General features: G+C 36.5%; 1 protein-coding gene across 1 annotated transcript in view; it reads right to left on the reverse strand.

Moving 5' to 3' along the window:
* fig4a (FIG4 phosphoinositide 5-phosphatase a) overlaps window positions 1-12,683 on the reverse strand; it is a 105,734-nt gene that overhangs the window by 61,112 nt on the left and 31,939 nt on the right. The window contains exons 12-13 of the mRNA XM_051655566.1: window positions 1,977-2,110; window positions 1,579-1,695 (exon numbers count right to left, since the gene is read on the reverse strand). Of these exons, the coding sequence (XP_051511526.1) occupies window positions 1,579-1,695; window positions 1,977-2,110 (251 nt within the window). The remainder of the gene's footprint in view (window positions 1-1,578; window positions 1,696-1,976; window positions 2,111-12,683) is intronic.

The raw sequence follows: 12,683 nt of genomic DNA on the forward strand, positions 1-12,683 counted from the left end.
TGGATCCCTCTTGAGGATTATGGGTAGTGTAGTTCTTCATGAGGAATTCTGCTATAAGTTGAAATAATGTGGACTGATGGCTTGAACAGAAGCAGATACCATCGATTAACATCCTCAGAGCTCATGGTAGGTCTGTCTTTAAACATTTATAAGTTATCGTTAAAAATGAATTCCCCTTATGTAGAAAATGAATGGGATTTTTACTTCCAAAACTGCCAAACCTTTCAGTTTCTTTACCCTTTACAAAACATATTCTCGCAAACCACTGTGGCAAATTTTTGGCAGATTTGCAGCAAACCTTTGGCAACAACAGACAATTAGCCACTAAAACTTTTCGTCATCTTTTGTCCCTTACAAAAGTCAAGCATTCTGGCAAACATTTGGTGAACATTTACTGCAAATGATTTGCTACAGAACTCATTTGCATGTGAAAGTATGAGGTTGAGTTACAGTTGTGTGTTACATTTATTGAAAACATTAAGAAGCCACCTTAAAGGAATATTCCGGTTCAATACAACTGAAGCTCAATCATCAGCATTTGTGGCAAAATATTGATTACCACAAATGAATTCTAAAAAAATTTAAAAAAAGCAAAAATCTGTGTTCCAGTGAGACACTTACAATGGAAGTCAATGGGGTCAATCTGTAAACGTTAAAATACTCACTGTTTCGCCTGGGTAGCTCAGCGAGTACTGATGCAGACTATCACCCCTGGAGTCGTGAGTTCGAATCCAGGGTGTGCTGAGTGACACCAGCCAGGTCTCCTAAGCAACCAAATTGGCCCGGTTGCTAGGGAGGGTAGAGTCACATGGGGTAACCTCCTCGTGGTCATGATTAGTGGTTCTCGCTCTCAATGGGGCGTGTGGTAAATTGTGCGTGGATCGCAGAGAGTAGCATGAGCCTCCACATGCTGTGAGTCTCCGCGGTGTCATGCACAACGAGTCACGTGATAAGATGCGCGGATTGGCGGTCTCAGAAGCGGAGGCAACTGAGACTTGTCCTCCGCCACCCAGATTGAGGCGAGTAACCGCTCCACCACGAGGACCTACTAAGTAGTGGGAATTGGGCATTCTGAATTGGGAGAAAAGGGGATAAAAAAATAAAAAAATTATACAAAAAAAGAGTATAGACACAAGACATAAACAATATGTGTGTTAACATCATTTAAGTGTGATAAAATCACTTAATAACCGCATCTGTGTAAAGCTATCTACTTTTACAACTTCGTTGCCATGACGACGTAATGCCGTAAACCCAAAAACGACGATTTAAATGACTCTACAGCTCAAATAATAAAAATATTTTAACAGACAAATTAATGCAAGCGCTTTTATAAAATTATAAGCTTCTGTGTTTAAACCCTCCAAAAATTGGCCCCATTCACTCCGTAATCGGGGGGGGGGATTATGTCACAAATGCTGTTGATCAAGCTCAACTTGTGTTTCCTGCAATTCACATATAATTCCTGGACTTTTTGGCCTTGTGGAAACAGATTCTGCCTTTCACATTAAACAAACAAACATCTTTTGTTGTAAAAGTCTCATTCAGCCCCAGACTTGAGCATTTCTGTGTGTTTACCTTTCATCAGGTCGTAACGTATGGCAGTAAAAGTCGGGTCGATTAACAAAGAAACCTGTCCGCTTCACCACACTCTCAGCAATCATACTGAGACGATCCAACACGTTACACAGTTTACTGCAGAGAAAAGAGAGACCCAATAAATTGCAAACAGACAAAGAAATCTTCAGCTCATGAAGGAAAAGGACTCAACTTCCTGTTACATAATTAAAATGAATGAGATGTGTGCACACAAACTCTCATTTATATATACAGTATACATGTGTGTGTGTGTGTGTGGTGAGTGTAGGGTCCAAGATACTGGTAGATACTGTAAGAATGAGGCTGAATATCTATGTATGAACAATATAAAAGCAGAGATATGTCTAAATCATTGGTCAACAGCGTCTCACACACACCTCTTGGTGTATCGGGCCATGTCCCAGGCGATATACTCGATGGCGTGCTCCGGCGGGAGGAACTGGTTGAGGTTGGTGATGGCGGGGTAAAGCTCTTCACTCAAGATCTTCTCGTGTTTCCTCTTCTCTCGTTTCTGACAGGAAACAAACCTTGTTACAACAAGACAAATACTGACATCCTCTGCTTATATTATTGTGGTAAGACTTTACAATAAGGTTGCATTCGTTAAAGGAATATTCCGGGTTCAATACAAGTTAAGCTCAATCGACAGCATTTGTGCCATAATATTAGTTACCAACATGAACCAACAACAAACATTACTTTTATAGCACTTGATAATCTTGGTTAATGCACATAAAAAAAAATATTTAGCTATTTTTTAGATGTACGAATTTTTACTTTCATAACAAAATTCCATCAAATAAAATTCTGTAATTTTTAACAAAATTAAATTAATAAAACTTACAATATTACATTTTTTTTTACTTTGTTAAAGATGACTTAATTTGTATTTCATTTTAGCACTACTTGCGTCCATTTTCTTTTTAGGGTTAATTTTACATTTATGCATGAGCTTCGTGTTTTTTCATTTTCAGGGTTATGGTTATCGGCATGTCACTCAACGACAGTGGGTGTCACTTTAAAATCGATTTCTTTGGACTTTCTGGTTAGTTTCGGCACGCTTTTCTCACAATGCATCTATGGCTGGGCTTGGTTCAATCACAGATTTCTTGTTGACTCTTGCAGATGAAGTTGCTAACCAAAACATTGACAATGGCTATGTTCAAAATATTCACAAAAATATATACTCTAATGGATATCAAACAACTGCAAATACAACACAAGTTTAATCAAACAACGAATACTTTTGTCAAATATATGTGCACCCTTTTATTCAATACTTTGTGCAACCTCCCTTTGATATCCCAAGATAACAGCTCTGAGTCTTCTCTTATAATGCATAATGAGGTTGGAGAACACATGGCAAGGGATCTGAGAACATTCCTCCATACAGAATCTCTCCAGATCTTTCAAATTCAGAGGTCCATGCTGGTGGACTCTCCTCTTCAGTTCACCCCACAGGTTTCTATGGGGTTCAGGTCAGGGGACTGGGATGGCCATGGCAGAACCTTGATTTTATGGTCAGTGTTGATTTTGATGTTCGTTTTGGATCATTGTCCTGCTGGAAGATCCAACCACAGCCCATTTTAAGCTTTCTGGCAGAGGCAGCCAGGTTTTGATTTATGGCACTTTTCCACTGCACGTTACGGTTTGACTCGACTCTGCTCGCTTTACTTTTCTGAGCTTGCTTTTCCACCGCAGTTTAGTGCTGCCTAAACGTGGGTGGGATTATAGGCTGATCGTCATAGTTGCGCCGCCTCTACTGCGTGACATCATCTTAAACGTGACACAAACATTACTGACCATAAACAATAACATGACCGCTAGCTGTTAGCTACTAGCTCATTGTGCTGCATAAAGCAGTTGTTGCATGGTGATTTTACACAAGTGTAACAGTTAGATCGGCCTGGTTGTTTTAGAAGCAAGCTTTCCAGTAGCTGGTCAACTAAATAAAGTGAAGCTTTCAAACAGAATATAGAGTTACCGTAACAAAATGTACCATCCTCCATCGTGGACTCCAACAACGCCGAGTCCAGGGCACTCTCCCTCCCATTGCTTGCCGGTCTATTGCCATAGATAGCGTCCATTTGGTCGAACCACTTCCACTTTCTTCTGTTTGCACCACTCCGGCTGTTGTGGTCCTTGATGGTTCTATAGTCACTTTTAAGTTTTTTTTAACTTTTCCCTACACTGTTGGTAGGTCCGGTGGTAGTCGTGTGCGGCTAACAGCTGAGACACTTCCTGAAAGACTTTTTCGTTTTGCGTCGTTTCGTTCATCGCTAATTAGAGGAACATCTGCACCTCGTTTATTGATCACGGCATGGTTTTGCGCAAAGCCATTTCTTTTTACAATTCAAAAGTCGCGTGAACAAATTATATTGCTGTCGCTAACTTTAAAACTAGCGGACTGATGTCCCATATTGCAGATCCAGTGACGCTGGTAGTGACGATTCTCTCTGACCAATCAGTGATCTGCAGGGTTTTGATGTCACATTTAGTATAAGCTCGGCTCGCTTGGAACCTCGACCGAGGTGGTACTAAAAAAAGTATCAGGTACCAGGTACGATCCACAGTGGAAAACCCCCAAAAAGCAAGCAGAGTCGAGTCGAGCTGTATCGTGCAGTGGAAAAGCCCCATTAGTATCTGTTGGTATATGATAGAGTCCATGATGCCATGTATACAAACAAGATCCAGGACCTCTGGCATAAAAACAGCCCCACAACATTAAAGATCAAGCACCACATTTAACCGTGGGCATTGGGTATTTCTTCATCTCTGTGTGTGCTAAACCCATCTCTGGTGAATTTTTGTTTTATCTGACCACAGAACCCGGTCGCATTTGAAGTTCCAGTAGTGTCTGACAGACTGAAGACACTTGAGTAGAGGCATTTTCTTGAAACCCTCCCAAACAACTTGTGATGATGTAGGTGATGTCTGATTGTAGTTTAGGAGACTTTCTGACCCCAAGACCCAACTGATTACTGCAATTCTCCAGCTGTGATCCTTGGAGATTCTTTGGCCACTTGAACCTTCTTTCTCACTGTGAGTGGAGACAATATAGACACACATCCTTTTCCAGGTCGATTCGTAAAATCTCCAGTTGATTTGAACTTCTTAATTATTGCCCTGATGGTGGAAATGGGTATTTTCAATGCTTTAGCTATTTTCCATTTTGTGAAGCTCAACGATCTTTTGCCGCACATCAGAACTATATTCTTTAGTCTAACCCATTGTGATTGATGATTAAGGAAATTTGGCCTGTGTATTACCTCATATATATACCCCTGTGAAACAGGAAGTCATGGCTGAACAATTTCATGTTCCTAGTCACCCAGGTGCACTAACATATTTAAAATATGAATGGGAATATACTTCAGATATATTTTACTCATAAGAATTTCTAGGGGTGCCAATAATTGTGCTACACATTTATTTGACAAAAATATTTGTTGTTTGATAAAACTTGTGTTGTGTTTGCAATTGTTTAATATCCTTTAGAGGATATATTTTTGTGAATATTTTGAAATTAAAGATCAAAAGGATAAACAATAAAGACATATTTTTCACAGCCTACTTTGCTCATATTTACCAAGGGTGCCAATATTTTTGGCCACCACCGTAGGAGTCATTTTCGACGACACTGGCGCTGTCCGTTTTGATTCACTAAAAATCATTGGTTCATAAGAGTCATTTGTTTGTCAGATTTCACTGGCTGCTATGTCTGTTTTGTTTCACTAAAAATAATCGGTTCATAAGAGTCATTTGTTTGTCGGACAACACTGGATGCGCTGTCTCTTTTGATTCACTAAAAAGAATCGGTTCATAAATTTGTTCATTGTCATTTGTTTGTCGGATTACACTGGCTGCTATGTGTTTTGTTTCACTAAAAATAATCAGTTCATAAGAGTCATTTGTTTGTCAGATTAAACTGGCTGCTATGTCTGTTTTGTTTCACTAAAAAGAATCGGTTCATAAGTCATTTGTTTGTCGGATTACACTGGATGTGCTGTCTCTTTTGATTCACTAAAGAGAACTGGTTCATAAGAGTCATTTCTTTGTCGGATTACACTGGATGCGCTGTCTCTTTTGAGTCACTAAAAAGAATCGGTTCATAAGAGTCATTCTTTGTCGGATTACACTGGATGCGCTGTCTCTTTTGATTCACTAAAAAGAATCGGTTCATAAGAGTCATTTGTTTGTCGGATTACACTGGATGCGCTGTCTCTTTTGATTCACTAAAAAGAATCGGTTCATAAGTCATTTCTTTGTCGGATTACACTGGATGCGCTGTCTCTTTTGATTCACTAAAAAGAATCGGTTCATAAGAGTCATTTGTTTGTCGGATTACACTGGATGCGCTGTCTCTTTTGAGTCACTAAAAAGAATCGGTTCATAAGAGTCATTCTTTGTCGGATTACACTGGATGCGCTGTCTCTTTTGATTCACTAAAAAGAATCGGTTCATAAGAGTCATTTGTTTGTCGGATTACACTGGATGCGCTGTCTCTTTTGATTCACTAAAAAGAACTGGTTCATAAGAGTCATTTCTTTGTCGGATTACACTGGATGCGCTGTCTCTTTTGAGTCACTAAAAAGAATCGGTTCATAAGAGTCATTCTTTGTCGGATTACACTGGATGCGCTGTCTCTTTTGATTCACTAAAAAGAATCGGTTCATAAGAGTCATTTGTTTGTCGGATTACACTGGATGCGCTGTCTCTTTTGATTCACTAAAAAGAACTGGTTCATAAAAGTCATTTCTTTGTCGGATTACACTGGATGCGCTGTCTCTTTTGAGTCACTAAAAAGAATCGGTTCATAAGAGTCATTTGTTTGTCGGATTACACTGGATGCGCTGTCTCTTTTGATTCACTAAAAAGAATCGGTTCATAAGAGTCATTTGTTTGTCGGATTACACTGGATGCGCTGTCTCTTTTGATTCACTAAAAAGAACTGGTTCATAAAAGTCATTTCTTTGTCGGATTACACTGGATGCGCTGTCTCTTTTGATTCACTAAAAAGAATCGGTTCATAAGAGTCATTTGTTTGTCGGATTACACTGGATGTGCTGTCTCTTTTGATTCACTAAAAAGAATCGGTTCATAAGAGTCATTTGTTTGTCGGATTACACTGGATGTGCTGTCTCTTTTGATTCACTAAAAAGAATCGGTTCATAAATCATTTCTTTGTCGGATTACACTGGATGTGCTGTCTCTTTTGATTCACTAAAAAGAACTGGTTCATAAGAGTCATTTCTTTGTCGGATTACACTGGATGCGCTGTCTCTTTTGATTCACTAAAAAGAATCGGTTCATAAGAGTCATTTGTTTGTCGGATTACACTGGATGCGCTGTCTCTTTTGATTCACTAAAAAGAACTGGTTCATAAGAGTCATTTCTTTGTCGGATTACACTGGATGCGCTGTCTCTTTTGATTCACTAAAAAGAATCGGTTCATAAGAGTCATTTCTTTGTCGGATTACACTGGATGCGCTGTCTCTGTTGATTCACTAAAAAGAATCGGTTCATAAGAGTCATTTGTTTGTCGGATTACACTGGATGCGCTGTCTCTGTTGATTCACTAAAAAGAATCGGTTCATAAGAGTCATTTGTTTGTCGGATTACACTGGATGCGCTGTCTCTTTTGATTCACTAAAAAGAATCGGTTCATAAGAGTCATTTGTTTGTCGGATTACACTGGATGCGCTGTCTCTTTTGATTCACTAAAAAGAATCGGTTCATAAGAGTCATTTCTTTGTCGGATTACACTGGATGCGCTGTCTCTATTGATTCACTAAAAAGAATCGGTTCATAAGAGTCATTTCTTTGTCGGATTACACTGGATGCGCTGTCTCTTTTGATTCACTAAAAAGAATCGGTTCATAAGAGTCATTTGTTTGTCGGATTACACTGGATGTGCTGTCTCTTTTGATTCACTAAAAATAATCGGTTCATAAGAGTCATTTGTTTGTCGGATTACACTGGATGTGCTGTCTCTTTTGATTCACTAAAAAGAACTGGTTCATAAGAGTCATTCTTTGTCGGATTACACTGGATGCACTGTCTCTTTTGATTCACTAAAAAGAATTGGTTCATAAGAATCATTTCTTTGTGGGATTACACTGGATGCGCTGTCTCTTTTGATTCACTAAAAAGAATCGGTTCATAAGAGTGACTTGTTTGAATCAGAATACACATTCCGGATGTTGTTGTGCTCCGCCCGCGAGGACAAACTGGTGTGAAAGATGCACTTGCCATTTTTTTTTCTTTTTTTTTTGGTATACAGTCTTTTTATCTCACCAACATTCAATTAAGACTGCAAACGGACATTCACAACTCGGGAAAATATGTTTTCTTTTGCAGTGGGGCTGTAGATTCTTCAGTCGGGGAACACCACTGCTGGAAAACAGTGCAAGAAACTGCCGTTTCACATGAAGCCGATAAGTAAGTGCAGCTTTTGTTTTGTGATGTTTTTGTGGAACATCATCCGTCTGCAGCACTGGCAGAGGCGCATTTTGGTCAGACTGGAAGAAATGTGATTAAAGCGTTTACATGCCAGTATAAAGCAATTAAAATAGGAGTACTCCACATATCTTACTGCGATTATCGTTACTCTGATTATTAGCATAATCGCAATATCACAATATTCTGTTTACATGAGCAACAGTTTAATCGCAGTATTGCCTTAATCGCATTTTGAGGGTGCATGTAAACATAGCCAATGACAGCGTCTGTTTCTTCTTCACTCTTTATCAAACTTTGCACATTTCACACTCTCGACTTTGGACTGCTGATATTATGAGCCAATGAGAAAATCTCAAAGGAGTGCAGATTACACCCACCTGCTTTGATTGGCCTGTCAGTAATTCTCTTGCTTAAAATGAAAAAGATCCCAAAGCAAGCTCTTAAATGAAAATGGAGGCAGAAAACTATTGTTTAAATGAAATTGATCCAAAGCAAGTGCTAAACTAAAATACATGGGAGATTTTATGTACCGATTTAATTATGCATTTAATTCATTCACTATGTATTTAATTATTTAAATATTTATTGATATATTTAATTAATTCAATATGCATTTAATGATATATTTAAAGATTTAAATATTTCATTATTTAATGACGCATTTAATTAATTCACTTTGTACTTAATTATTGATTTAAATATTTATTTAATGATTTAACAATGCATTTAATTAATTCACTATGTATTTAATTATTTAATGATTTATTTAATGATTTAACAATGCATTTAATTAATTCACTATGTATTTAATTATTTATTTAATGATTTATTTAATGATTTAACAATGCATTTAATTAATTCACTATTTATTTAATTATTTATTTAATGATTTAACAATGCATTTAATTAATTCACTATGTAATTAATTATTTCAATATTTATTTAATGATTTAACAATGCATTTAATTATTTATTTAAATGTTTAACAATTTAACAATGCATTTAATTAATGTACTATATATTTAATGATTTAACAATGCATTTAATTATTTAAATATTTATTTAATGATTTACAAATGCATTTAATTAATTCACTATGTACTTATTTTAATATTTTTTTAATAATTTAATTTTGAGTAATTTGGCCCTTCATGATACTTATCGCATTAACTAATATTAACGAATGAAACCTTATAGTAAATTTGTACCTTTTTTTTTTTTTTTTTTCAAATTAAAGGTTTTTATCATTAGTAAATGCATATGAACAAACACGAACTAACGGTGAACAAAAGTGTTTTGATAAATTAACATAAACTAAGATAAGTAATGACTGTTAAATTTATATTATTTATTGCTAGTTTATGATTCCTAATGCATATACTAATAGTAACAAATACAACCTTACTGTAAAGTGTTACCGTTATTGCATTCATTACACGATTACTCAGTTGTTAAACCAAAATACATTTACCAATTTTTGTCCAGAAGTCAAAAGCTCTTCACCAGTCGTGGAAAAACTGCAGTAAAACGTTCTTTTACAAATTACTGGAAAAAGCTAAATTACTTGAGAAGCAAAATGAGATGATTTTTTGTCTTGTTTCTTCAGAAATCTAATAAAATTTAGTAACATTTATGATTATAATAAGAAAAAACTATTTGCCACTTTAAGAATAAAAACTTGAATCACAGAATACACTGATACTGTAAGAGGAGTGCTTTTAAGATCAGAATAAAAACACTATACGTAACTGTTCGTCTGTCACTAATAACAGCTAGTGTATCTGTGCAGTAGAGATGTTCTGGACGTGTCCTTCAAGCATTATGACTCAAATGTAATGTCCTGCTCTATAGGGGCTGATGACTAATCGATGATGAACACTAGTAAGACATTATCTGCCTGTGCTGCACAAGTGACGCGTCGCAGGTTTATATGTTTGGCCCTTGGGCGGCATCAGCATGTGCTGTTTTACGGCTCAAATGTTCTTAGAAATCTTTTTGAAGACATACAAGAGTCCTCCTGCGACCCACAATGCACTCTGCCTCCCACCACGAACATTGTAATGTTTCACTGTGGAGCTGACAATGAACACACACACACACACACACACATATATATAATATACACTCTCTACTGGATGCCAATAGCAGCAAAACACACTTTCTACTGGAAGCAAACTGTGCTGCAAACAATTGAAAACATGTCTTCAAACTACACAGACACACACACACACACACACACACACACACACACACACACACAAACACACGTTTACTTAGCTATCTCAGTATGGACATTTCACAGATCTCTATTGTTTTTATATAAAACTACTTATAATGACTACAGGCTAAGACAATCCGTATCTCTACCCCTATAAAACGTTATTTTACATTATTTATGAATGAGTGTTTCTTCAACTTTAGGCACTTTCATGTCCCAGGGGTTCGTCTGTATTAAAACAAACAGATTTCAACTTTTTTTCTTTCTGTTATTTGAAGGTTTATTTTAGGCACTTTTCAAAAGTCTTTAATTTGACTGTTTTAACCTCGTCCTAGACTCAGACTTTAATATTAAACTATGAAAATCCATTATAAAAATACTAATTATTACTAGATTAAAACTATGATCATCTAAACCAAGAGCGAAATAAACAAACTATTATTTTTTTTAAGATTTACCCAATTTAGATTAATAACAAAATGTAATAAAATAAAAATAAATATTTATTTAATAAATAAGTTTTATTAACTTTATTTTGTTAAAAATTACACAATAAAATTAAATCTTAAAAATAGGCTAATATATTTTTTCTGAGTGTGCACTTGTTAATCAAGTGGACAAAAGTGTGAGTGAAGAGCATGCTTGAGATAAAATTAGACAAAAATAAAAATCAAAGGAAATATCACTTTGGGCGTCATTTCCGATCTAGCTGTAATTTTGCCAAATTATGCAAAAAGTGTGAAAATATTAGTTATTTGTGTATTTAGGACACACAAAATGTTAGCTATGAAATCATCCTTAACAAGACAAAGTAGTCGGCCATTTAAAAAATATATATATATTTTAACATTTTATTGCATTACATATTTTTCCAAATGATGACGTCCCTAAAGGGAGGTTTTGTCAGATTTAGCTCATGTCTGAAGACAAATTTGTCACAAAAGTATAGCTAAATAAACCCACACACACTCGAGTGAAGGCCAAAAGCAGCAAAACACGTGTGTGTGTGTGTGTGTGTGTGTGTGTGTGTGTGTGATCGTCTAATCTTCTGTCCAGATAAAAGCGAGCCGTGCTCTGTGACAAAAGACCTTTAATGACATAAATGAGGCGCATTACATGCAAAGATTGCAGCCTAATTAACTCCACACAGTTATTTAGCGTGCCGGACCATGTGCTCTTCAGACATGTGCTGTCACACACACACACACAATAAAACAAAGAAACAAACACACACATCCACATGTGTGCTTATCCTGTCATGCAGAACTTTGTGTGTTAAATTATGTCTTCACAACCTGCACACACAAATCCTCTTTTGGCACCTCATTCATGCTGATATCACGTGGCCCACATCTGTGTGTGTGTGTGTGTGTAATTTGGGTCTCTGTTCTCTTTTACCTCATGACAACCAACGTGAGGGAGACGAGAAAATATTTACTCATAAACAACTTTGTGTGTGCGCATCAGTTATATTAATAGAGGGTGCCTAAATTACTAAAAGTTAATGTGCATTACAACACAGCAAAAAATACTAAGATAAAATTAAAAAGAGAATATATCTTCAATTAAGTTTATTATTAGACATTGTTTTAAAGGGATAGTTCATCCAAAAATGAAAATTCTCTCATCATTTACTCACCCTCATGCCATCCCAGATGTGTGACTTTCTTTCACCTGCTGAACTCAAATGAAGATTTTTAGAAGAATATTTCAGCTCTGTAGGTCCATACAATGCAAGTGGATGGTGACCAGAACTTTGAAGCTCCAAAAAGCACATAAAAGTAGCATACAAGTAATCCATAAGACTCCAGAGGTTTAATCCATGTCTTCAGAAGCAAAATGATAGGTGTGGGTTTATATGATATGATATATGATAAGACATGGATTTAAACCACAGGAGTCATATGGATTACTTTTATGCTGCTTTTATGTGATTTTTGAGCTTCAAAGTTCTGGTCACCATCCACTTGCATTGTGTGGACCTACAGAGCTGAAATATTCTCCTAAAAATCTTCATTTGTGTTCTGCAGAAGAAAGAAAGTCAAACACATCTGGGATATCATGAGGGTAAATAAATGATGAGAGAATTTTCATTTTTGGGTGAACTGTCCCTTTAAGAATAAAATGTAACAAATCCTAATCATGTTTATGCTTAAACCAAGAAAGACCAATCTGGCATAAAGAAATACAGCACTTTTCTAAGGATGTGTCAATGTACACATGCATCAGACGAACACTTTGGAGCATCTCACTTTGGTTGCGTTGCATCATAAACAGTGTTTTTTTGGTTTGTTTTTTTTTAGCCCCTTTTCTCCCAATTTGGAATGCCCAATTCCCACTACTTAGTAGATCCTCATGGTGGCGCAGTTACTCACCTCAATCTGGGTGGTGGAGGACAAGTCTC

The sequence above is a fragment of the Myxocyprinus asiaticus genome, chromosome 25 (assembly GCF_019703515.2).
Source record: "Myxocyprinus asiaticus isolate MX2 ecotype Aquarium Trade chromosome 25, UBuf_Myxa_2, whole genome shotgun sequence".
In the NCBI taxonomy this organism is placed as follows: Eukaryota; Metazoa; Chordata; class Actinopteri; order Cypriniformes; family Catostomidae; genus Myxocyprinus; species Myxocyprinus asiaticus.